This window comes from Amblyomma maculatum, chromosome 5 (assembly GCF_055883805.1).
Source record: "Amblyomma maculatum isolate TAMU_Amacu chromosome 5, ASM5588380v1, whole genome shotgun sequence".
Classification (NCBI taxonomy): Eukaryota; Metazoa; Arthropoda; class Arachnida; order Ixodida; family Ixodidae; genus Amblyomma; species Amblyomma maculatum.
Window position 1 is genome coordinate 18,209,472 of NC_139348.1, and position 27,784 is coordinate 18,237,255.

At 44.3% G+C, this 27,784-nt stretch overlaps 2 protein-coding genes across 7 annotated transcripts in view; one reads left to right on the forward strand and one right to left on the reverse strand.

The window, feature by feature from the left end:
• The window catches only part of LOC146187826 (phosphoribosyl pyrophosphate synthase-associated protein 2), a 61,010-nt gene extending 51,485 nt beyond the window's left edge, over nt 1–9,525 (reverse strand). For both annotated transcript variants that reach the window (XM_084603541.1, XM_084603540.1), the window contains exons 1-2: nt 9,279–9,525; nt 3,560–3,612 (exon numbers count right to left, since the gene is read on the reverse strand). In XM_084603541.1, the coding sequence (XP_084459667.1) occupies nt 3,560–3,612; nt 9,279–9,358 (133 nt within the window). In that variant the 5' untranslated portion in view covers nt 9,359–9,525. The remainder of the gene's footprint in view (nt 1–3,559; nt 3,613–9,278) is intronic.
• A 247-nt stretch (nt 9,526–9,772) lies between these two features.
• Ccz1 (vacuolar fusion protein CCZ1) overlaps nt 9,773–27,784 on the forward strand; it is a 107,745-nt gene continuing 89,733 nt past the window's right edge. For 2 of the 5 annotated variants that reach the window (XM_084603543.1, XM_084603544.1), the window contains exons 1-4: nt 9,774–10,003; nt 10,900–10,997; nt 15,567–15,660; nt 17,104–17,226. In XM_084603543.1, the coding sequence (XP_084459669.1) occupies nt 9,929–10,003; nt 10,900–10,997; nt 15,567–15,660; nt 17,104–17,226 (390 nt within the window). In that variant the 5' untranslated portion in view covers nt 9,774–9,928. Of the gene's footprint in view, nt 10,004–10,117; nt 10,202–10,899; nt 10,998–15,566; nt 15,661–17,103; nt 17,227–27,784 lie in introns of those variants that run through there. The other 3 variants (XM_084603542.1, XM_084603546.1, XM_084603545.1) reach the window with 3 other exon arrangements.

Here is a 27,784-nt window from a genome sequence, read left to right on the forward strand (position 1 = left end):
TTTTCCAGGGCAGACGTAGAAGGCAGATTTCGCGCACTTGCACAGGAACACATGCTCTCCTTGTGGAATTCTGGCCAGTTTGTGAACTGCTGCTTAAAATCCCTGGGCCCTGACCTGAAGCTCCGGCTTCCACCTGGCCTACCCCGACATGAAGAAACTTTGCTGTGCCGCCTGTGGGTTGGTGTAGCATTCACAAACTCTTATTCTTTTGTGATAGGTATGGACATGAAGAAACTTTGCTGTGCCGCCTGTGGGTTGGTGTAGCATTCACAAACTCTTATTCTTTTGTGATAGGTATGGCAAATAGCTCTGCATGTACAAACTGCGGGTGCGACGAGACTATAGGCCACATTCTTTGTGAGTGCCCCATATACAGTGAGGAAAGACGGTGTCATGCCGTGCGCTGGAGTGTCTAGATGGACGCCCACCGACTGAAATTAAGATTCTAGGTCCCTGGCCACGGCGATCATCTGCGGTGAAGGCCTCCCAGGCACTGCTTCGCTTTATAAAAAGCACAAGACTGATTGAAAGGCTATGATTTTGCTGTTACGTGATATGACTGTGACGTGATGTAACATGTCAGTGATGTGAATGTACTGACTTCACCCACCCCTCTCTTACCCAGGACTTTTATATCCACTCACCCCCTTCCCCCAGTGCGGAGTAGCAAACCGGTTTCTTTTACCGGTTAACCTCCCTGCCTTTCCTCCTCCTCCTACCAACGAAGGGACATGACAGGAACTTGCAAGCAAGTCCCACCCAAGCTAGCTGTACACCCTCACTACAATCAAATACGACGTAACACAGGGTGGTTTTCTCTGCCCCCTTGCAAAATTGTAGCCCTGCATAATGAATGGAAAAGAAAGACATGTGGGATGTGTGAAGTGTCATGCCAAACCATATGTGGACTGTGCCAACAGGGTTGCGTATGATTGCCTTTTTCGCATGACAGCAAAGACTGGGCAAATGTGTAAATGACAGGGTGAAGCAGCACAAGTGATCAGTTACGAACGATGCCAATCTACACCTACCAGAACACTGCAAAATTTGCAAATGTAAATCAATGTCAACCAAAATATCATGCTACTAGGCGGAGGTCGTGACACTCTGGCACGAAAACTTGTGGAAGCTTTTTACATCAGAAAAAATGCTGATATGTGTACTGGCCTTTTTTCTGACACTTCTGTGTGCCTGAAGCAAGATGACGAGCAGTGAGATGGCAATCGAATGATTACTGAAATGTATGTATGTATGCGCAACCTTTATGAATAAACAGTTGCGAGATAGCGCCAGTCTTCTCCCCTTTAGGTGTTGGATTAAAACAAATTCCACTTTGAAAAGATGAACCAACTAGCTCTAAAACAAACACTGCTGAACTGCCACGTGAATATATGCCAGAAGGACTCCAAGGCAATGGACAATGACGGCACTTGAGGAAAGAGAAGACACAAGAACCAGTAGTGAGAAACATCGAGGAGAAGAGAACAAGTGTGGTACTATACGAATGAACAGTCGGTAGATGACAAACTTACAGAATGGAATGCTTTGGAAAGAATGAGAATGCGGGACAAATCGCGACAGTTGAACAAAACAAACAGTAATTTGGCAAGTTTAGAAAGGCTAACCAGAAATTTCATCTGTGGCTGCAAGAACAGTGGCAAAGCCAATGCAGATTACTACTACATCTCTTCAGGACAGACCTCGACTGTCTCCATACGTCCTTCGTGGCACGGGCAGAGGTATATTTATTACTTTTGGGCAGCCTCACCATAGTATATGTCTTCATATGTGTCTCCTCTCCCTTCTTTTCTTTTGCTGGCGAGATGTCCCGTTAGCCTCAGATAATGCTGACTCAAGCAGTAGCTGAGGCAGGCAAATTAATAGTGGGCAACCAAGTACAAAAGACTGAATTCTCACAGTCACTCTGTCGGTCCTTATTTCCCTTCTGACCAAGCAGTCTGCTTTCAAAGGACGACTCGGGGTGCACGCGCGCATTAAAGTGAAACGCGTACTGATGCAGATGCTTGCCAGATTCATCAAAAAGTTCTCGAACCAAGATGAAGACGAGATTGAACAGGAGATGATAGAAGCCTTTTCTTTAATAAAAATTAATGAGTTACCACACTAGCGGACTGTTCATCACACTTACTGACGCAGGCATTTCTGCTCCTGAGAGTTTTCTTTGTGTTCAGGTTTCAGTGTAAGCACGTGTTCTGCACTTTCTGCCACGGTTTGCCTTTACCTGTAGTTTTTTGTAGACTTTTTTTTTCCTTTTCTTAATGTTTTTTTTTTAATCTATACTTTCAGTGTTTTACACTGACATTGCGTTGTCTCTCCTTGTGAGTTAGGCCACAGGGATCCCATCAACAGCTTTACAAAACTTGTCTACACTGTGCATGCAGATTTTTTTTTGTGCAACATAGTTGTACTGCTTTTAATGCAAAGACATCTTTTTTTAAGGGGATCTACATGCCAGATACATTCTACTGTGTCCTTACTTCCTCACTTTGACAACTGTTGGTACTGTAATATGAAGCTCAACTTTCACGACCATATGATTCTCTGTGGGAAGTTGACAAGGCACTATGTTCCCGCTCAGAGCATAAGAATGCCATAATTCATCTTGTAAACCGAAAAGTCAGCACACAGGACGGAGGACTAGGGAGCATGGACACCACAAGAGGTTGCACTGTCCACTCTTCCTAACCCTTTGGCCGTGTGTGCTATTTCAGTTCAAAATTTAGCCCAAAGCCTCTCCCTTGTTGACTGATGTTAAAGAGGGGCTCTAACCAAACCATGTGCCCTCATGCAGCCAGTTCTACCCTCACTACCTTCACTCAACAGGAACAAGCATCCAGAGACTTCCCCACAGTGCTATCATCACATCTAAAAAATAATGGACTGCAAGATGGGATGAAAACTAGGACAGACACTGTAATGTACTCCCACAAGCACTAATATTCTGCTCACATATTCGATGGCCGCCCCTTTGCCTCTGCCCCCAAGGTGAGGCCCTCCCGAGACAAGAGTGTCATTCAAACCTGCCAGCTGTCTGGTTCTACTTATCAAAGGTGGAGGGCAGTACTGAGACTGAAATTTTGCTGCATTCCAGGACTGTGGGCAATTAACTCCATGGAAATGTAAGCGCGTGCTAAAGAGGCTGCAGCTGCACCTGTAACTTAACGCACACATTCCCAAACGAGTATGACAAGTGAAGAACCTATGATGCAACAAGTCCCATGTTTCCATCAACTTTCATGCGCACTGTTCAAATGCAATGGCTGGCTCTTTCAAGCTGCGACCCAACAGCCACAGCAATCCATGCACAGTTGTCTAGCCAACGTCCCTTAAAAAGGGGCCTTTCTCAGACAATGTGCGGCAGTAGACGCGGCTGATGCTGAAATAAAGAGGAGCAGGTTTCCAGGGGTTCTAGGGGGTGCAAAAAAAGGCCATGCCGATCACCACACAGATGTGGTGGTGTGGAACATTCCCATGCACATGGCATGCTTCTTCCACGGCCAGCTACCTCCAGAACATGCCTCCTTGGAATGGGGCTCACCTCGGTTGGCCGAGTGGACGACGGTGCAGTTCCCGACCCGGATTCCCAGGCGGCTGCCAGAGAGGGGTAGAGTCGAGTGTCAGTGAAATGCATTTTGAACAAACAATAACAGTAGCCCCATGAGTGAACTTGGCACTGTCTGAACCAATGCCATTAGAGCAAAAGTTGCTGCATGGCTGAAAAACATGTGAAAGTGACACGAGGACGAAGAACAGATCGTCACAGGCAGGTAACTCTAACTGAAGTTTATTCGAGAAAGGCACACGAGTAAGTAAAAATCGCAAATGGAACAAAAACCAAAACAAACAAACAAAAGCAGCAACCTTCATCTGACACCCCCACAAAGAACCAAAAGTACAACACATTATCTTTGAAACCCAGGCTAACGATGTAAATTAAAATTTCAAGTTCCCTATCAGCCCCACAGATGGAAGTTTGACTGATGCAATTTCCCCTTCTCAGACGCACATAAAAAGCTTCATGAGCACTCGAACATGTTGGTCATGATGCCTGAAAAGAAAGATAGTTGTCTCAAACGATGGTATGCACTGTTTCGTTTTTCTCGCGTTTTTTCAGCCATGCGTCTCAACCTACTTTTCCCAATTTTCTGCTCTTCTAAGAACAGACACAAAGTTTTGGCTGGAGTTTTCTAATTTCAAATTATGCGTTACACATCTGAATATGAGGCACTCTTCTGCAACCACGTTACAATTTAAAACTGAATTTCTTCCTTGGTGCTGCTTCGGTTTCATCAGCTACATATGCTGTGATGTGTGGCTGATATTTTGATCAAATCAGTCATAAGACAACTAATGCAATTGCTGATATGTAATTTTAATATGCTTACAAGGGCCGGAATGGCAACAAACACCCCATGAGGGCTTGAAAGGCTGTTTTCTACTGTCTCGCGTGACCTAAATATGAATGCAATGTCACATACATTGCTAGCTGATGAAACCGAAACAGTATCAAAAAGAAATTCAAATAGAAATAATTAGCTACTGAACGTCACACTGCTGCTGGCAAGCAGCATTATAAACAAAACTGGTTCATAATTATTTCACGCAGGTGAAAGCTCGTCACCACCCAAATGTGATACTATCTTACAAGTTACATGACAACGCGAGCACTCTCAAATTTTTTTTTCAGAACAGACTTCCAATCGACACAACATGGAGCCCGGCCTTCTGTGGGGCTTATGATAGCAGTGCGCATGTCTTCAGGCACATAGGCTGAATGAAAACACAATAAAATGGATATGCAAATATCTCAATCAGCAGCCGTTGATGGATTCAAAGCATTTCCCACTCAAGCTATGTCGCAGTCCCTTCCACGTTGCTGCAGTGCTCAATCCAAGGACCCCCCCCTTGTGCCTTATATAAATGATGTATTACTTAAAGTAGTACCTCATTTCAAATCTCCCCCAGCAACAGAGTTTTGATGACAATTATGACCACGTCTAGTGATCTCAAAGGCACAGAAAACAATTTAGATAACACAGTTGCTTGGAGCACATGCTTGAGGATAACATTGAAGTGACCATACTATCCCATTCACACAGCTGCCTCAATTACAGTATTAACAAGCACACACACTGCTGCAAGCACGTTCAACAGCCCATTTGAACCGGTGAGGTGTGAAAACAGTCAGCTACACTCTTGGCTGTCTGGATATAAAAACCTGAGGGCAAACACAGAGAAAATGTACCAGCGTCAAGACTGGTTTGGTTTAGAGGTTTAATGTCCCAAAGCGACTCAGGCTAGGAGAGATGGCGTAGTGGAGACCTCCGGAAATTTCAACCACCTGGGGTTATGTGTACTGACATCGAACAGCACACGGGTGCCTAGCTTTTCGCCTCCATCAAAAAGCAGCCGCTGAGGCGGGGATTCGATCCCGCATCCTTGGGCACAGTAGTCGAGCGCCGTAACCACTGCACCGCCCCAGTGAGGTCAGCGTCAAGATTGCACCATAATTTCATGGTCTGCTAGCGTATCAGCGATAAAAGTGTGCCTTCTGGCAACACTGTTCTTTTGTTGCTTTTTCCATTAAAATGTAGTCAACACATCTGGGGCGTGATCCTCTGGCTGCCAACGCCAGGGACGACACAGGATTGAACCCGACAACATTTTGAAGGAGCCAAAATGCAAGAACGTCCGTGTACTTATCTGTGGCCCACATATAAAGTGGTCAAAAGAGTCCACAGCATTCCACTGTAGCAGCTCCCATAGATCAAGTGCAGCTTTGAAACGTCATGAGGGAATGCGGCAGTTAAAATTATTTCAATACAAAAGCATTTCTTGTCTCACGAGTGGCGTCATCCCACCATGTCACAACAGAGTGTCCTCATTAATTACTAATAAGAAAAAAGAATTGTGTCCATGCCAGGACTTGAACCACTGTCCTTCTGTGCCCCAGTTGAGAATACTAGCCACAACTCTATGCCAACTTCCTGCGAATGTGTCCATAATTCTTCTCTAGCTTAAGGACGCTGGAGGGAGTTGAGAGAAATAAAAAAAAAAAAAAAGAATTACATTTTTAATAAAAAACCTAGAAATTAGGCAATAAAGATAAATAAAATAATAAAGACGTTGATTACGCTTTCACATTGCTCCAGTGAAGGTTCTGCTGTGCTCTCCATTTTTTAAAATTGTATCTGTAGGAGAAGAAAACAAACTTGGCACAGTCATGGAGCTTTTAAACCGACAGCATTAGAGACCCCATTCTCCAGAATAATCTGGCACTGCATTGTGAGCAAAAAAAATGATGGGCATGATTGGCAGGTGGCAGTAGCGCGATGTGATGTGGAGGTGTGACTTTGCCAATCTGGCAAAGGCAGGCAACTCAGGGTTCCCAATCCTGTTGGGAGGCTAAGTGTGACCAAACCCACCAGGAACCCTGCATTCTGAGGCCATGCATGTACAGCCTGGTTAAAGCAGGGCTTTATATTTACGTCATGTGGCCTATGAAGGGATCAAACAAGCGCATGTGCACGACCGAGGACCCGCGGGGGAAGCCGCAGACAGAAGGCGTTAACACAGCCACATCGTAAAGTGAAGCTTAAGTGACCCCGCCAATTTTTCTTTCCAGGCTTTTTTCATGGTGACACTAAGATAAATTGTGCTCTGTCTTCGAAACTCCACAGAATTCAGGTTACACCGGGACCATCGGAAGCAAGGTCCACTGACAATGTTCAACAGCCGCACGTAAAAGAACTAATTTTTAAAACTTGTACCCCACATTTTGCTACAATGACGAGACCTAATCCACATTATACATCAGAATAGAAGCAATAATAAATGATAAAAAATGAGAAGCCCACACAGCAGTTCACCAGTCTGCAATGCATTAAAAATTTTGCAAGGGATCTTGTACATAGCTCCTGGATAATGTGGTTGTCATGAACAGTCTTCTACACACATGCTCAATGACTATGTGTTGTGCAGGTTTGTGCACGCCAACCTGCATAACACTGACCAGGACAAGGCTGTGCTTTAGCTGCCACACTCCTTTTTTCTTTCTCACTACAAAAGGATGGTGTCTATCCCATTCACGTTAGCATTATAAAACAGCCAAATCATGTTATTTTCAGGCTGGCTTTCTGTACACTTTTCTCTGACCATCTTAAGTACTGCCAATTAAATAAGAACAATGACCATGCATTTAAAAAAGATCATATCATAATGCCACCATCATTCAAGTGACGGGTGAAGACGTGCACGTTAATTTATTCTCAAGAGGCACAGCTCTACCTAAACAAGAGAATGCTTTTCAGTTTACCTGCTTGTTTCACATTAATGATATGCAACTGAATGGATTTGTAGTTAACAGTGTAAGATGTTTGGTGCCTTTCCAAGTTCTTTATGAATGGTGGACTAAAATTAAAACCCTCCGATAAAAACTGTTAAGCGCTACAGCTGCAATACAGCTTGTGCAGAGTCGGTCGCACTTGTCCAGAGTGCTCGAGCACTGTGCCTGCACTACAGTGCAAGTGTCATCTAAAGTCAGTGTCTTCTTCAGAGTGTCACTTTACCTCCTCCATACAGCACCGCTCAAGTGAGTTACTGACTGTGCAATTACCTTGTTCACTTGCACATTGAACATGCTTGCATAATGTCCACCTCCCCAATTTTGGCTCAAAGACTGCAATTTTCCCTGTCACATAATAAGAACACCCCATTTGTTCTTTGTGTGCGGTCAGCTGATGACGACAGCAAGTGCTAGTTGGCACCATTAGTAAAACATCAAAACAACTGTGCAGTACAAAGTCTGTAAAACACACTCCACTCTACAGGACAAACAGCCAAGAGGAATGTCTTGCATGAAATCCAAGAATCAACAGAACCCACGCCTGGTCAGAAAGGACTTCTCTGCTCAAGAGCCGTGACACCAACATGTTGCAGGTGGGCTTCATGCTTAATGTTATGATATATGTTAGAGTGAACTCCAACAGCACTTTTTTTTGGACAGCATTATGACATGCACAACTTGAATGTGCGTGCGGTAAAAGTTGTTGAATATGTGGAAACTGTGCTGCCAGTAGGCACTTGGGTTAACAATGTGTGTGCTATATGGAGGTGGCAGCATGAACAGCAGCAAATATGATGTGTCAGTGGACAAGCCACTGCATGGCATGGATGATCCATCAATGCACTGTGCCAATGCAATTTCATATTATTCCGGGAGATAGTGCCACGACAAATGTGACATATAAAGTGAAAATGACGATGGATTTGAATAAGTCGGAGCCAAGGGCTATGGTTGCCAGGTATGCAAATAAAGCATTCCAGTGTTTTGTTTTGAGTTATTCATTCAGTTCAACTTTATGTCCATTTTTTGCTGCTTCTGAATATTTTACCCAACGCAACAGATGTTCAGATCCTTTTTAGGAAAAAAGTGCTCTCATGAATATGGCATTTTGAGTGCTGATGTGCAATTATTTCCTTTGCTTTAATGCCATTACATTTCTGTTGTTTGCAAACCCACAGTCCACTTGCCATTTAAGATAGCTTTTTTTTTTTTTTTTTTTTTTTTTTAAAGGAAAAATGTGGGTACTTCCAGTACGAAATGGAACAAAGTACGAGCCTTCCATCGTTGTATGAGCACAGTGTTGGTTAAAATCCCCTAATAACGTATGACAAGCACATTCAAGCTCGTTCTCTAGCTAGTTTTGCTTATAATACCTAAAAGGTGGTTTTCAACAATACCTCAGAAGCAGCAAAAATACGTTATTGCTATTTTTGACAAACTGACTGTTCTTTTTCATACTGGAGGGACTTGCAGTACAGTACGCTGCTGACTTGGTTGTGTCACTCGACGAGTTGCACTTCAAAGGCAACCTCGCATGCCGCAAGCGCTCCTTCCAAGCGCGCTGCTCCGAAAGAACGAATGTTCAAACCGGAGTAACAATTACAATTAGGTTGAACAACTGGTTACAAGAAGAAGGCACAAGAACAACAGAGGGTAATCGCGCAAAGCGATAAACACCGCGCACCGCCAGACGATCGATAAGCGCCTTATCAACAGCGTCGTCTTCTGAGACACACCGGCGCGACATGCGCCTTTATCGCCTCGCGTCTGACCTTCCGAAGGACCCAAAGACGAGAAGTCAGGAAAAATGTCCAGACAATTCAGCGCTACTGAGACGAATAAATTGCAAGAGGGTTCAGCAGGAAATATCGGCGGGGGAAAAAACATCAGCGTCGTCCGGAGAGAAACTTACTCCGCAATCTTCTGTGCCAAGTCCACGTGAGAATTCCCGGCAAGCAGGATAATCTCCGAGGCACGCTCCACTTGTGCCATGCTGATTCTAAGGTTAGACGACGCAGCCCCGAAGCACACGACGCGAAATTCAGTTTCACGCACCGAACGATGACCGCCGTAGGAATAACAAGACAACCACGATGCGCAGCTGACCGCTCCAGTGAACAGCCCGAAACACGACACAACACCAGCTATACGTAGAGGAAATGGCGTAAAGGAAATAGAAGTAGCGAAGTAGTGTGTGGATATATAACAAATAAGGTGTTAGTACTTCTACCATGGTTAGTATGCGTTCTCTAGTAGCTAGTAGTACGTCACAAACTTGAAAGTTTTGCTGGTAAAAAAACAAATAGTAAAAACTTATCTTGCTTTAATAAACAGTCTAAACTTGTTCTGATAAATTGTAATAAACTGGAGCGGCTGCTGAAAACTGTACTCAGGGTGATCTGTCTCGGCTCGTCTTGGTTGCAGTTAGCGGCCAACATGGCAGCTTCCGTGCAGTAATCGTCGAGGATGAGCCACTGCGCGCTCGAAGGGCCAGTAACGAAACTCTGATTAAATGTCACAACCCGGAGGTGCTTATCGCTGCACCGAAGGTGCTCCCTCGGCATGGCAGCCAAGACGCAGGTCTACCTCCAAAACTTCTTCGTCTACAACCCCACGTACGGCAAGCGGGAAGATGAGGTAGTTGCTGGCGGCCTTCACTGGCGCGTCGCGTTCTTGTCTTGGCACCCGGCATGTGTCAACACTGCTCGTTGTGCATGCCCCCCGCGTGGCGAGGCTGTCAGGGCCACACTGTGCTCTGATTTCGAGCCGGAAAGGTGAAGGGATGCCTGACAGAGCCTGACGGAGCCCGACTTGATCGTACCGAGCTGCCGTCAGGTTCGGCTCATTCTCTCTCAGCCTTGGCCCGATCGAGCCTTTTTCACTAGCTTCAGCTGTAGTGATCGCAAATCAACTCGCCCGCTTATCCACCCATATTCGAGCTGTAGGCTTGCGAACGGGCGGGCAATTAAAACGTGCTCGCCCGCGGACATTTTAAACCGTGAGGACTCGTTAGTTTTGTCATGGGAGATCTCCTGGTTCCGTTGGGAAGCAGAGGTAGCTTGTTTCACTACACTCCTGCGCACAGCAGTCTGTTTATTTACTTGCAAGATAACATTGGGAAGTATACTGAGTCATAGCTAGCTTATATTGCAGCTGGCGTTTTCTAGTTAGCAGTATAAGGTTGAAAAGTTATTTTATTGCAAGTGCTCAATACATTAGGAGCTCATGTCTTGCATGTGCTACATTTTGCACTGTGTAGAACGAGAGGAAGAAGACGGCTTACACGGTATGAAGGAGCACAGAACAAGGGTAAAGGGTGGACGCCTCAGTTCGTCGGTCGAGCCAACATTTCGACAAGTGGACTTGCTTTTGTCTGTGCCCAGACGAAGACGAGTCCACTTGTTGAAATGTTGGCTGGACCTGTGAACTGAGGCGTCCCCTCTTTACCCTTGTTCTGTGCTCCTTCATATTTTGCACTGTGGTCATCCTTTCCTCGGAAAAGAGAAACTGACATTTATATATTTCTTTTGCAGGAGCACAAGAAGATAATTTATTACTTTCCGGAAGACGCCGAACAAGATGTGAAACTGCGGAATGTCGGCATTTGCGAGGCACTCGTAAATTTTACCCAGTGAGTGATTGTGATGAACGTCACTCCTTTCCTGTCATGTTATCGCATTGCTAGGGCAGCAGACGGAAGCAGCAGTTTCCATCGCTGGCTAACAAAGTGGTAGCACAGTAGCAGTGGTCCTCTTTGATCCTTTCGGTGGCATCAGTTGATACTAGAACAAAGCGTTTCTGCTAGTGCCTCAGTAACAAAAGAAAAAGCATTTGATATTTTTTTGGCATACCACATGTGCGATGCCTGTTGCTATCGGCCTCCCTGTGCTCACATTTGTACTGAGCTGTAAGGGAGAAGCAGCAGCAGCTAAACAAGCCAAAGTATCAAAAATTTGTATGTTTATATTTCACTAGCCATTACATTTTTTTGTCCAAGATTTTCAGTTATTTCGTGAAATGCCTTTCTTGTAAGCGTGATTGAGCATGTAGAGACTTCGCTGTGTGGCGTTTTTGCCGCATTTTATTTTGCAGGGCTCAGTGGTTCAATGTCAGCCATTGAATGATGACGAGTAAATGTTTTGGAGGAACATCCGCTCACTTTTTTGCAGCTGCACCTATACTGATCAGTTATGGGTTGGTTGGACTGCTGACATGAATATTCCTTGTAACACATAATTTATCTTTTTTGATAACTAAAAAGAAAGTTTTGGTTCTCACAGAAGACTAATGTTGGGCACAAACCAGGCAGTGACAATACAGAGTCAAGGAGCAGCGAATGCGGAATGAAAATAGTACCCCAGCACTGTGCTTTTATCCCTTCTTTTACTGTTTTCTCTGTCATTCACTAAAGCAGTTTATTTAGCACAAGTGGCACATCTGTGATACTGGGAGCAGTACAGCATGCTTGGCTACTTTTTCTTGTGACTGCTAATGTGATATGCTCATCTCATTTTTTCCTGAACAGCAGATAACTATGCTGCATGAGGCTGTGGATGAGGTGGAATTTCTTTTTGGCTGTACAGTATAGCATTTGCATTTGGTCGAGATAATGGGCTTGTTCTCAACTTTACAAGCTCCTGTGTTGTAAAACCCTGACTTGAAAACAGGTACAAGCTAGATGCACTGCTCGTCGGGCCTGCTGAGCACTTGATGTGCTGAGCTCCATGCTGATTGTCACCAAGGTGCTTTGTAAGGCTGGACAGAATAGGGTAAGAGAGGTCTGGGAAAAAGTTGTTGGCACTGCAGCTTTTCAGAAAATTAACATGGCAGATTGAACGTGCTGATATAGCATGACAGGAATGAACAGTTGATGAGGACACACAAAAAGGTGTCTTGATGTGTGTCTCGTTGTTCCTTGTGTCCTCATGTATTGCATGCTGTTCACTTCTGTCTTCCAGATAAGCATGCAAGTTTTGAATGGTTGTGTCATTGATGTGAATTAGCTGAAACCTGTCTATGACAAAAACAAGAAGAAACAATGCGTGATGAACAGGATAGAAGGAAATCTTTTGTGGCAAGCGTATGGTGTACTCCATGAGAAAATACAAATTTTGTACATCTTTTAAAAACTAAAAAAGCCGCTTTAGAGTCCTCCACATTGCAAAAAGGGGTACTTTTTCATTCACTTCTTAGTTGTGAACTGCGGTAACCAAAGTGCTCTCATTCGCATTTCATACCCACTGAGCCCTGTTGTCCTATTTTGACATCAAACCTCTAAACCCATAAATACTTGCACAGCAGAAATGAATTTTTGCTGCCTGGCTAGTTACTGGACCTTAGACAATAAAAGGAAGCACAGAGAAAGGGAATGGGGAAATATGCAACCAAGATTAAGATTGCAGGACTGAAAGGGTAAAGCATGAAGTTCAGGGCCCAGCTGTGACTGTGTCTGAGCTGTGACCATGACCTTGGACATTTAACATGTAATTGCCACTGACGCACAATATGTGGTGCAGTGCCAAATTTGGCCCAGTTTAATTTAATTAAACACCTTGATCTTGACAGGTGGAATGGGCACAGCCTTGCATTTGCATTAAACACAAGAGGATCAGGCTCAGTTGAGTAGCCTTTGGTGCTTAGATTTCCGTACTATAGGAATTCTGTATAAGTGACATCAGCATCGCAGAATCAAAGTGTCAAACTAGAACTGAGCCGATATATTGAGGAACTTTTGTGCAAAACAAAATGGGACGCTAGGAAGAAACGCATACACATGAGCGCAAACTTTTAACGATATTTTCTGAAAACAAAACGCTGCCTTAAGAAAAAGCTAAGTGCATTCATACAGAAAGCAAAGGCACATGTTTAGGAATCGATGGACTAAGATATAACATCATATTCAGATATGTGGCGCAAACAAACACAAACACAGGAAAAGATACACAACACACGCGCTCACTACCAACTGTAAGAAGAACCGGAAACACTTCCTCTTCTACACTCAGGCATGTCTCAACTTCCTCTTCTTCTCATCTTCCTCTTCTTTGCCAAGGGGAAAATGGCACTCTCTTCCTCGCAGACCATAACCTTGTCCAAACATGGCGGTGACCAATCTCTTCTTCCTCTTCTTTACCAAGGGGATAGTGACACTTTCTTCCTTTCAGCCCAAAAACATCACAGTCACAAATTCTATACTGTCTTGTACATCCACACCTCTGCATTGCCCAGTAACTCCTACCACGCTGGACAGGCAAATATCACCACATAGTCACAAGTCATACACTAAAAACACCACCACACAAATACAGTAGGACATGTCCATCTACACCCCATAACTTAAGTAGTCCCTATGTACTGAGAAACTTTATCTTGCCAACATCTAAGAAGCCACGAGGCCCATGTACATGAGGGGAAAAAATTCTGTAAACTCCCATGGCCCCAAAAACGTAAGATGAGTCCAAGAATAACAACTTTAGGCCAAGAATAACAGCTTGAGGCCCGATAATAATCTCGTTCTTTGCATAACTCAAGAGGATTGCTCAATAAAATTAAATTCTTTTCTATGTAAACTCAACGAAGCTTCACTAATGCATCTCTCATCTTTCTTCTGTATCCAATACGCCTCTAAAATTTCGCGTGCCATCTTATCCCTTATCTTATCTTGGCAAAGAAGAGGAAGTTGAGACGTGCCTGAGTGTAGAAGAGGAAGTGTTTCCGGTTCTTCTTACAGTTGGTAGTGTGCGCGTGTGTTGTGTATCTTTTCCTGTGTTTGTGTTTGTTTGCGCCACATATCTGAATACGATGATGCACCAACTAGCCCCTCAAGCCGTTATTTTAAGATATAACAAAGCATGTCAAAATGGTAGGCAGGCAGTCAAGGTATACAGCTTTCCAGCGCAGAAACCCATCAGCAGAAATAACACAATTTCTTCACGTGTGGCTATGCTTTCCGTACATATGTGTTTATTTTCTCCTTGAGGCGGTGTTTTGTTTTCCAAAAATATAGTAGCTGCAAGTTTGTGCTCATGTGCATGTGTTCCTCTACTGTCCCGTTTTGTTTTGCGCAAAGTTTCTTCATTATGTCGATTCACCAACTGGCCCAACAGTCTACACTACTAAGCTCATATTTCTGCACATAGCTGGAACCACACTGAACCCATATATGTTTCCCCCTTCTGGAAACTGAGCCTGGACCAGAATGATTCAGAGAAACCATTTCGAAGAGTTATAGGATGTGGTTCAGCCCCACTTTTGGTACACCAAGGCACAATTATCATTCTGTTTTTTGAGACACAATAAGAAGTCTTTCTGCACATATTTAGCTACCGAGAGCTGCCACTTGACCCCTGCGAGCTACTTAACCTCATCTGCCCACCTAAATTTCGAATTTCGAATCGAATTTGTTACCCTAAACGACCATTGGTTATCATGTCTTCATTCTACATGCCGTGCCCTCTTGATTTCTACTAGAATGTCAGCTCGAGCTATTTCTCTGACCGCAGGCTTCATATCTCATAATGTTACCCCTACCATTTTTCGTTCCATATCTCTCTGCGTTGTCCATAGCTTAAGTATAATCCTTTTTGTTGGCCTCCATGTTTTAGCCCCGTAGGTGTGTACAGGTAAGATGCAACCGTTATATACTTGCTTCTTGAGCGATACTGGTAAGCTGATAGTCATTATCTGCAAGTACTTACCAAATAAGCCCCATTCCAATCTTATTCTCTCAATTATTTCCCTTTCTTGGTTTGGATCTGCAGTTACTACCTGTCCTAAGTAGACATATTCACCTACAACTTCCAGTGCTTCGCTACCTATTGTAAACTGCTGTTTCTTTCCGAGGCTATTGAATGTTACCTTAGTCTTTTGCATGCTAATTTTTAGGCCTCGCTTTCTTCTCCTGCTGCAGAGACAGTAAAGCAAACCCACTGTGGAGTCATGCGAGTGCTGTCTTGAGTCCTCTGCTGACCTAGCTTGCCATGATGGTGTGCATGGGGGAGGGTGTTCAGGATGTACGAGGTGACCAAGCCTGAACTTAGTGGTGCTGCCTCTGACAGGGTTCTGGTGAGGGACATATAGCTGTTGCACACTACACCAGGTGCTGTTTTGACTGTGGTTGGGAGACAAGCATCCCACCACTTGATCAGTTGGGCTCCTTTAAGTGAGGACACCCGTGTGACATGCCTGTGTCCAACCACAGGACGTTCTCCCCTTCCAAGCCTTGTGAGGTGCTGCACACCCAAAAGACGCGCCAGTTCTTCCTGCAGCCCGAGGAAAACTTCTGGATGGTCATGGTATGTTGCCCGCTTCCACTGTCTCATAGGCCTAGCATATGAGTGCTTGTGGGGAGGGGTGCTGTATTCTGCAAGGATTTGTCTTGCATTCTTCATTATGAATCCATTTAGTCCTCCACCATCATTAGTTGCTGGGGTGACCATTGACGACAAGACCTCAGCGTTAGCCGGTGGTTAGCTGGTGCATGCGGCAATGGCTGTTGCCTGCGACGAGACTGCCATGTTGGGATTTCTGTGACTCGCTGTGCGCTGGTTTTGTCTATTGCTGCTGTCATGCTGGCTTCCGGCCAAGTGAAATAGATCCTTATGAAATATGGCCCCGTTTTATGCGAATAATGAAGCAGAGGATGGAGAGATGGCACTTTTGTAGCTTTGTCTGCTGAATAATAATAATAATAATAATAATAACAATAATAATAATAATAATAATAATAATAATAATAATAATAATAATAATAATAATAATTAATAATAGGCTCAGAGGAAGGGAAAGGCGCATTATCTGTCACACTTGTCTCTGTGGACACCTGAACTGTGCCATAAGGGAAGGGAAGAAGGTATGAGAGAAAAGGGAAAGGGAGAAAGAGTAGCCTTAGTGAAAGGCTACGGAGTAATTTCAACCACCTGGGGATCCTTAACCTGCACTGAAATCGCACAGCACACAGACAGCTCTCCGTTTCGCCGCCATCGAAACGCAGCCGCCGGCAGTCTGGATCGAACCCGGAAACTCCAGGACAGTAGTCGGGCATCTTAACCACTGCACCACCACAGCGGGCCTTGTCTTCTGAAGAAATTTCTCTTTTTTTCTTTTTGGTCTCTTTGTTGATGGCGAGATGAAATCGGCAATCCTTGTATTTATCTTTCCCTTTATGTGGTACGGGCGTTAGACCGTATGTAGTGCAATAAATGACTGCATGCATCACTCGGGGTAGCGTTGCTCAAGGGGTAAGCTCTTGGTCAGCATCTTTGGTGTGTGTGCACTTAGTCAGAGTGAGGGGCATGTGTAGCAGCACCCATTATGTTTGAGGGTATCTGTATGGGCTCCCACTTCACTGAGTGAAGATTTTTAGTAGAGGCACGAACAGAAGGGTGAGGCTTTTGCGGAAAGCTCTTCACGCAGAAAAGGGCAGATTTCTATGCATTGATGATGCCTCAGTAAACCTGGACTTTGCCAAGTTTGTCTTGCGAGGGAGCTCACAATGATGGAGTGCAGCGATGTATGTGGTTGGCTATGGCAACCTGTAATTGAAGAAGGAAGGAGCTGAGTTGTATAGGTGACAGTGTACTTTGGTGCAGCATCCCTGTGGTGACAAGTATTTGCTAGTTTTGGAGGTGGTATTTATGTTTATCCTCTGTGCTGTTGACTCTGTTGTTCTAGTTCAGCATGTGTGTGCCTGTGACATGTGGAGCCATCCATGTGAGTCGGAGTCTCTTCATGTGCAGACTATTGGGCTGCCAACGCAGCAGAAAACGCGCAACAACCAGCTGTACGTGGAGCACCTGTCAGATGACATCCAGGACCACGTGTACCAGGCTCTCCTCCAAGGGGTGCATCGCATATTCCAGGTGGGCACATAGCTGGGGTAGTCAAGAGAGTTCCTCCAAAGTTTGTCTCGGTTCTTGTGTCCACCAAGGTCAATCACAGCGTTCTGACAGCAGAAGTTAAAAGCATTTTGTGCTTGAAATAAAACACACTTGGTATTGTGTGTGCATACACAATGCATTGCTTTACAGGAGGTGGAGAGGCAAAATGAGCGACCAGTTTGGTGTGGTCTGGATCTAAACTGAATGTTGAATGGTGAATGGAGTAATGAACATAAACAGGTTTGCTGTAAGAGGGAAGGTTGAAGGATTCAGGATCTTTCTCGAGAATAGATACAGTCGATTCTGGATATAGTGAATTATCGCTTGTATTGAACTCTCAGAATACCCCCTAAAATTGCTGTACTTTAATGCAGCATGTACAAAACAAAAACACATGAGGAGGACTGTACAACTGCTGACTGCTGTGTTTTTGTTTTGTGCGAGCTGCTAGAGTATAGCAATGAACTGTCTAGGCCAACTAACCCAAATGGCTACCCTCCATCCCTTTGAAAACCCTATGCAAAAATGTAGAGGAATGCTGTTCGCATTTATTGAACTCCATTCAGGGGAACATTCAATATATCAACTGCACAGCATTCCCCTGCAAGAGGTGCTTCATTTAGTGGTATGGCCTTAATCATTTTCGCACATGGAGCTGGGTCGGCAGCACAGCCTCGGGCATTTGCTGGCATCACGAATGCTGTGAAGTGCTCTTTTATGTGGCAGGTTCTTTTCAATGCAATACTGCTGTGATGCAACGAAATCAAACTTGGGTGCACTGGTTGTATGGTGAAACCAACCTTGCTGATCGTAGGCTTGCGGCAATTGTCGCATGGCCTGCTTCACTGCTGCAGGAGACAAACAAAAATCAACTGTACCCTATGCTCGCTCCTTTATAGCGTTTATAGTATACCAGTAACAAAATTAGACCTCTTGTGATCAGTGGCAGATTTTTACAAAGTACCATGCACAACAGGTTGATGTCAGCCCCAACCGCAATGGCGTTTCTGCCTGTGGTGCGACACGTGAGATGCGAGCAGCGCAAGGTCCTGTGCCTCGATCTGTTTGCACCAAATATTTGAAGCACATGTTCATGCCCATGGAGTGGCACATGGAGGTGCATTCACTGGGCCCTCTTTTTGACACCTGGATTAAGGTGATGCTCGGCCAGCAGGTGCGTGCACATCCAGATTGCTGCGGTGTGCTGCCAATAGGTCGGTGGCAGTATGCCGCTTTAGGGAACGTGCCACTAGCATATGTACACTGCTATTCATATGTCTGGAGTGAAGATCATCCGATGGCATGATGTTTTAATATTGAATAATTGATATTTCGAATTTTTAGCTATCCCCTTCCAGTCTGATATACATATCTGCGATCGACTGTACTCCAAATTAACAAAGGACATTAACGTTAGTATTGAAGAAGCATGGCTTGTTGGACGAGTTGGGTGCATGATACGTGAAAGAAATCAACAGAAAAGGCACGTTCACAAGAAAAGAAGCACACAGGGCAACGCTTCTAGCGGCATCCCTTGTGAACACATCTTTTCCGCTGCTTTTTTTTTCACGTACCATTTCAACCTTATTGTGCAAGCGATGAATGATGCTGTAGCTGATCAATTTTTTAGACTGCAATAATTCGGACTTTTCAGACTTTGTTTTCTAACTGTCACACACACCATAGGAATGTGTACATGTTCTTGGCCGATATTTCGGGCTCTGTGGAGTTCAAAAGTTTGATATTTCTGGCTAAAATAGGTGCTATCAATACTGTGGAAGTCGTTTTTTGGCCGAAAGCAAATTTTTTTCAGTGTGATATCGACAACTGCGGGTATCACTGTCACAACTTCGCTGTTGTAAAAAGTACCATCTTTTATTAAATGACTCCATTTGACTGACTGGGCGCACTAGTGTGGCTATTTGTTCATAGTTGCCATTTGTGGGGGCAGAAATGACTGTACACTCATTGTCATTGAGGTGGCCTACAAACAGTGTGCGATCGCTCTGAAAATGGGGCAGGTGCAGCGTTTGCTGCTGTATGCAGGGCAAAGATTGGGGGAGTGGGGTGCCTTTGGAGGCGATCGTCCCATTTGCTTTCTTCCCATATTCTGACCCGCAGTTCTTGCAACTATTGTTACTGGTGGAAACAAAGCATTACAGCTTTGTGTGGCGTGTGCATTAATTCGCGGCGTGACTTGGAGCTGCATCGCACTGCTTCATGATATGAAGCATGACGACAGCACAGGGATGGATGTAGCTGTTCTTCAACATAAAGGATACACCACGGGAAACATGGGACGAATCTGAAAAACAAGTCATTAAACTCCGCGAAGAAAAACTTGACATGACCATCCAACCTTCTGATATCGAACGCGCACACAGGCTTGGACAATACCGAAATAAAAAAGAACGATCAATTATTGTAAAATTTACTCATTTCAAAACTAAAGAATCCATCATGTCACGTGCAAAGAACCTGAAGGGCACTTCATATGCAATATTCGAAGATTACTCAACAAGAACACGGCTATTCCGCAAACGTCTTTTTGAATTTGCCAAATCTGAGTACAAAATTTACAAACTGCGTTATAACAAGCTTATCATGGATAACGTCACATACGTTTTCGACCACTCTTCATAGACTGTAGTCCCACTTAATAGTCCCGTCCCACATCAGCCATAACTGCAGGCCAGCTCGCACCCCAAACCCGTTTCTAAGCATGTACCTTTCATATAAACAAACATTAGAAGCATCTTGCCAAAATCAGATTCATTACGCAGCCTTATTGACACCACAAAAAGTAAAATAGTTGTACGAACAGAAACTTGGCTTCATTCATCCATTTCTAATTCTGATTTATCTGCTGCCTTCCCTAATTATGATATTTTTTGTCACAATTGCGTGAACAGGCGTGGCGGTGACATTCTCATTGCCACTCATCAAAGCTTACTTTGCTACCCTATAAACGTCACCTCGTGTTTGGAACTCACGTTCATCGCATCTAAAGCATTTACCCCCCCACCCCCCCCCCGTTATCATCTGCTCGTGTTACAGGCCACCCGACGCCGACTTGTCATTTGTTATGCAGTTTCACAATGCACTCCAATCTATAGCCATATCATATCCGCGTGCACCTTTGCTTATATTTGGTGACTTTAATTTCCCTTTCATATCATGGAGCGACTTGGCAGTGACACTAAGTAAGCATACCACCGAAAGTCATTTCCTGAATACATGCCTCACATTCGGCTTGTGCAAGCTAGTCACCAACTCGAGAAGGCAAGACAGCCATTCTTCTAACGTTCTCGACCTCGTGCTTACAACCCATCCTGAGAACATTTCACCTCTCATTTACTTACCAGGCTTGAGTGACCATTCAATAATCTATGGCACCTATCACAGCAAACTATCACGTCAACGAAAATATTGACTCTACGACAAAGGGGACTATGATGCCATGAATAACAGCCTTACGTAATTCAATAGCTCTTTTCTTTCAAACTTTTTAAATCGCTCTGTCTAATCTAACTGGTTTTTGTTCAGTGATAAAATGCGCGAACTCATCTGCACGCACATCCCCACCAAAACCATCACCATATGGTCATCATCACCATGGTTCAACCAAACACTAAAAAAGCTGCTCAACAAAAAGAAAAGGTTGTTTCGTAATGCGAAACGCTCTAACAATGCGCAAGCATGGGCAAAGTACCATGCTGCCGAAAAAAGCTTTCTTTTCCACACAAAGCAGGCTAAGAAAACTTTTTTCGCATCCACATTACCTGCTATGCTTCATAATAACCCCGGACAATTTTGGAAGGTGATTAATCCCTAACCATCCTCGCCAATATTACTATGCGACGTACATAATTCGCCCATTCCACATAGCGATACGGTCGAAACACTAAATTGTGCTTTTTCATCTAATTTTACAAATGAACCTGAAGACAACATTCCTGACTATTCTTGTTTTGATCATTTCCCCATGCCGGACATACATTTTAACGCTGACGGAATTATAGCGTTAATTGATTCCCTGAAACTAACTTCATCAGCTGGCATAGATGAAATTAACTCAAAAGTTCTCAGGAATATTAAACACACTGTAGCCACCCTTCTTTGCCATATATTCCTGCAGTCACTAGAAACTGGTACAGTGCCTTGCGATTGGAAAGTTGGAAAAATCATCCCCGTACACAAAAAAGGCCCTCCCTCATCTAGTAAGAATTACCGACCTATATCACTGACTAGCGTTTCCTCTGAATTAATGGAGCACGTAATTTACTCGCACATCATGAACTTTTTTCACCCCTGTCAACATGGATTTCTGAAAAACCTATCCTGCTCTAGCCAGCTAGCTCTCTTTACTAACGATATCAGTTCTAGCATGGATACCAACACACCGATAGATTCTTAGATTTTGAAAAAGCTTTCGACAAAGTTGCCCACCAATGCCTCTTAATCCAACTTTCTCGCCTAAACCTTAACCCGCTGGTATTTAATTGGCTTCGCAACTTTCTTACTAATCGCAAACAGTTTGTATTGGCTAACAACAACACATCGTCCATGTCGGACCATATCACGCCACGCTTTTCGGTCTCTAACTATCTTTCTACATCACATAACTTCATCTGCAGCGCCTCGAGGATGCCATCTAACCATCGCGTTCGCTGTCTACCCCTTCTCCGGTGACCTTCAACCTTTCCCAACATCAAATCTTTTTCCAGCGACTCCTCTCTTCTCATCAGATGACCAAAGTAGCTGAGCTTTAACTTTAGAATTTGACCCTCCAATGAGCAGTCAGGGTTTTTGGTTGACAATATCGACTGATTCGGTCTTCTGGCAGTCCAAGGAACTCTCAAGAGTCTCCGCCAGCACCACAATCCGAACGCGTCAATTCTTTGGCGATCAACCTTCTTCACAGTCCAACTCTCGCATCCATACATCACAACTGGAAATGCAATAGCACGAGTTATACGGATCTTGGTTGGCAGTGTAATGTCTCTGCTCTTTACTAGGCGGTCAAGGCTAGCCATGGCTCTTTTTCCCAAAAGCAGGCGTCTCCTAATTTCATGGCTGCAGTCTCCTTCCGGGGTAATCTTGGAGCCCAAGAAGAGAAAATCTGTCGCAGCTTCTACTTCTTGTCCCTTGATGCTCCAGGACTTGATTAGGCAAGACGCCATGATCGTTGTCTTTTTAATGTTCAGTTTAAGCCCAAGCTTCTCACTCTCTTCTCGTACGCGCGTCAGAAGTCTCTTGAGTTCCACTTCACTTTCTGCCATTAAAGTGGTATCATCCGCATATCTAAGGTTGTTGATACGCTTTCCAGCAATCTTCACTCCAGCTGAAGACTCGTCCAGACCAGCCTTCCTTATGATGCACTCAGCATACAGGTTAGATAGGTAGGGTGACAGTATGCAGCCTTGTCTCACTCCTTTCTCAATCGGAAACCGATCAGTAAGACCATGCCCAGTTCTGACTGTGGCCTCTTGCCCTTCATACAGGTTCCGGCAGATGAGGTGAATTGGAACTCCCATTTCTTGGGGAGCTTGCCACAATCTGCTGTGATCTACGCAGTCAAACGCTTTCGCATAATCAATAAAGCAGAAGTAGATGGATTTCTGCAACTCTCTTGCTTTTTCCATGATCCAGCGAAGGTTGGCAATCTGGTCTCTAGTTCCTCTGTCCTTGCGAAACCCAGCTTGCACGTCCGGAAGCTCCCGATCCACATACCTTGGAGGATTTTCAACATCACCTTGCTAGCATGCGAAATAAGCGCGATCGTGCGGTAGTGGAACAATTTTTGGCACTGCCTTTTTTTGGAATGGGGATGTAAACTGACCTCCTCCAATCCTGTGGCCACTGCAGGGTTGTCCAAATTTGCTGATATAATGTATACAGAACGTTAACAGCGTCATGGTTGAGGTTTTGGAGCAACTCGGCTGCAATGCCATCAATTCCGCTAGCTTTCTTCTTAGCAAGGCTGGCTAAGGCCCATTCAACTTCACTCTTCAGGATGCCCGGCTCGAGATCAGTAATCACAACCGTCTTATGTTGGGTTTGCACATCCGGGTCCTTCTTGTACAGTTTTTCTGTGTATTCCTTTCACCTCTTCTTTATCTCCGAGGCTTTAGTGAGGTCCCTGCCTCGTTTGTCCTTTAATACGCCCAGCTTAGCACAGAAGCTGCCTTTGATATCTTTGATTGTCTTATACAAAGCTCTTGTGTTACTCAATTGGCTGTTGTCCTCAACTGCTTGGCACTGTATATTCAGGAAGGCATTCTTATCTCTCTTTGCTATTTTCTGAAAATCCGTATTGAGAACCTTGTATCTTTCTCTTTCCCCCATACCTTTCCTCAGCTATTTGCAAAGCCTCTTCAGATAACCAATTTGCTTTCTTGCATTTCTTTTGCTTTGGAACTACCTTAGTAGCAACTTCTTGTATTATATCATGAACATCAGTCCACATCTCTTCAGGCTCTCTGTCTTCTAGATTTAATTCTTGAAATCGATTCCTCGCTTCCACATCATATTCTGATGGAATTTGATCCAGATCATACCTGAAAGGCCTTCTAGTTTTCTGCATTTTCCTCAATCGAAGCTTAAATTTGGCAACAAGAAGCTGATGATCGGTGCCACAATCGGCCCCAGGCCTTGTTTTTACTGCTTGTATAGCGCTTCTCCATCTCTGCCGGCAAAGAATATAATCAATCTGATTCCTGTACAGACTGTCCGGTGAAGTCCATGCGTACAGGCGCCTCTTGTGCTGTTGAAAATGAGTATTCGCTATGGTCAGGTTGTTTTCTTGACAAAACTCTATTAGCCTCTGCCCAGCTTCATTTGGCTCACCAAGACCGAACTTGCCTGTAATTCAGGATATTTCTTCACTCCCCACCTTAGCATTCCAGTCTCCTATGAAAAACAGGACGTCTGATGATGGAGTGCGGTTTAAAAGGCATTGCAGGTCCGCATAAAATCTCTCAACGTCAGCTTCTTCAGCAGTAGTGATTGGTGCATAGACTTGGATAACTGTTATGTTGAAGGGGTGGCCTTGGATCCGAAGTGGAATCATTCGGTCGTTTTTGGGGTTGTACCCTAGCACTGCTTTGCCCATTCTTCTGTTTACTATAAGAGCGACCCCATTCCTTCTCTTGGATTCGTGCCCACAATAAAAGACATAGTGGTCGCCGCAATTAAATTCTCCCATTCCGGTCCACTTGAGCTCGCTGATACCCCAAATATCAATGTTCAATCTGTCCATTTCTCGCTTGACGACATCCAGTTTACCTTGCGTCATAGATCTTACATTCCATGTTGCTATGTGATATATCTCCTTGCAACATTTGACTTTCCTGTCGCTTCCCGACACATCCACAACTGAGCGTCCTGTTGGCTTTAGCCCAGCCGCTTCATTCGTCCTGGAGCTACTAGGAATCGCCCTTTGTTCATCCCCAGTAACAGTTCATCCCCAGGTACCATATTAGGTCCTCTGTTATTCTTAATCTATAATAATGATCTTCCAAATAATCTATCTTTTACTGTTCGTTTATTCGCTGACGACTGCGTCATTTACCAGAGCATCACTAAAAATAAAGGCGCTGACCATCTGCAATGTGACCTAAAACTTGTGGAAAAGTGGAGCACTAACTGGCTAATGTCTTTAAACGCTAATAAAACAACTATAATCTCATTTCATCGCCGTCAGTCTTACCCTACCCCAAACCACACTATCTGCGGTGAATCCATATCTATTGCATCCACATATAAACATTTAAGAATCAGCATAACACGGGATCTTTCTTGGAACACCCACATTATTAACATAACAAACAATGCTAACCATGTTCTTGGCTTTCTGAAACGCAGCTTGCATCTAGCACCGGCTGCAGTAAAACTTTCCGCGTATTTAATTCTTATCTGCTCTAAACTGGAATACTCATGCTCTATTTGGGACCCCCAACAAAATAACCTTTCTAAAACACTCGAGTTCGTTCAAAACCGCGCCATACGATTCGTTTAATCGGATTACTCATATCATACGAGCATAACATTATTGAAAGCAAAAGCTAACCTTCCCAGCCTAGAATCCCATCGTAAAATAGCCAGACTTTCACTTTTCCACAGGTTTTATCATTCCCCTCTGCGTCATTCCATTATCACCCCTGCTCACCGCTTTTCACTTCGCACCAGTCACCCGAACGCTGTCCACACACCTCGAGCACCCACGTCTGCACATCTCAAATCATTCTTTTCCTAGACTGCAAGAGATTGGAACGACCTGCCAGCTGAAACTTTTGCCCATCCTAACCATGAATTTTTCAAGACATTCATTACCAAATTAATTATATGATTTGTTAGCCCACCCCTCATGAAACGCCCCGAGTGGGTATTTGAGGTACCAATAAATAAACAAAACAAATAAATAGCACGATTCGCTTCCGCGGTTGTGCCACTGCGCATGCGCAGATCGCCTCGAGGGATTGCATGCGGCATGTTCTACTGCGGACCGCCATGTTAGGACGAGTCGGCGCATGCGCATGGTGGTGCATGAACGGTAGCTGATCATGCTGGCTGTAGCTCAAACGAAACATGGTGGGAAGCTGTGAAAATTGTGATTCTTAAAGCGAATTTTTCATAAAAAAGCAGGTTATTTTCTACGCTCATAGATTAAAATTACTTTACTTATTTATTTATTTATGGATACTGCAATCACGATGTAGTGATTTTAGCAGGGTGTACGGAAATGATAATGGCATGTACCAGAAAAAAGAAAGCTCTTAGCACTGGCTATACATTAGAACTCAACAAGAGTTGTTGTCGGGCTAGTTGGCTAGGATCATGTAAAGCCATCATGGCTATGCGCAAAAAGGAGAACACAGAAAACAGAGGCAACGACAAGACGAGCGCAAACTAACAACTAGTTTATTCAGAAGTTTAACCTCTACATATAAAACATATAGGCGCATGCGCAGCGGAAAGACCCACAACATGCCTGATAAACGTGAACCACCGTCATGCCCTACAAAACAGAACTCAACAAGGCAGACTCGCTTCTGTACAAGGTGATATACTTATCGCTGACACAATTGTGCGCTTTTTTTATCAAAATAAACTCAAATATTTCACGTGCCATTGCGTTGCTGCCCCGGGCAAGAATCTTAATCTACTTTAGTCGCGGCCGGCACTTCCAATCTCGGCAATGTTTGGTCAAATTTTTGCTACATTCAGCTTGATCATCGCCAATTTTGTGCTTGCAAGATCCATCTCTTACTGCCTCAGGAAAGGGATCACCCCGTATGACGCGAGTGCCTTTTTGGGGTCATTAAACCATCGGTTGGTCACCGCAACCGGGTGTGTAGATTACTCAGGTCGGAGTTGAGGAGACAGGTTGGCCTATGTCAAGACTGGCTGTGCATTGTGTGCTTGGCTCAGTACTCGTCTAAGCTAGGAGTGCACATGCTGCGTGTCCACAGGCGAAATGCATCGCAACATACGGAGGCCATGTGGAACGTTACAATTAAACAACGGTTAAAGCTGACGGAGAGGCGGAGTGACATTCGAGGAAAGGGGTTTGTCTTTGTGCTCGGAGACGTTCAAGTTCCAGAGTCTGTAATGAGCGTTCTCAAGAAAGGACCCAAGTACAGCGAAGAGCCTGCCGTACAAGCTCATGAACTTCTGGCACTGAATAGAAGAATTGCCAAAAAAGCCGAAAGCGAAAGTCAAGAGCGGTGCCTTTTGGAAGGAGTGGACTGCTTAGCAAAGATCATTCACAAGCTACCGTCAACAAGGAAGAAGCGGGCCACGAAAGAAGTGCTGAACTTTTTTAGAGATAACCACTTGCGCTTATTGCAGGCAGATAAAGATGGTGGATTTGTCAATATACCTGAAGGTGTGTTTAAAGAAAAGGTAGACCAGGCAATGAGTAAAAACTTTAGGTCAGTTAAAAGAAGTGTAACTAGAGTTAAAAGTAAGGCTGTGAAGTTGTGCAATGATTTAGGCCTGGGGCAGATAGGGAAAGGTATAAACAAATGTGTAGGCAGCTCGTAGGTATTTTTCTTGGCAAAGACACATAAAGTGGATGTGCCCTTTAGGACGGTTGTGAGCGAGAAAGGCTCATGGCAGAACCAGGTCAATTTGTTTCTGCAGAAACATTTACAGAAGCTAGATGTGTTTGACCCATTTACTACAAGAAATTCACAGGATGAAAGTGGCTATTTGGAGAAAAACCAGAATGATGGATTTATGTTTTCTGTCGATGTCCAGGACCTCTTTTATTCCATACTTCATGCTGAACTACTTGTTAGATTTTGTATGAAAGAGAATGGTTGTAAGGCCCGTGCTCTGTTCGGCCTCAGCGTTTGTTGGTTTGTCTGTGCGAGTTTCTATGCCGGACCTCCGGTGCATGTACTTGTGTTTTGGGAGCATTCATCAGCTGGGCGTCCTAGTGTTGAACTGCGTGTCACGTTCTAGTTCCTAGAAGGAGAGCATTAGCTCTAAAACTCAAGCTCTTCTTTTGGACCCCCCTCTGAGTTTATTTTTC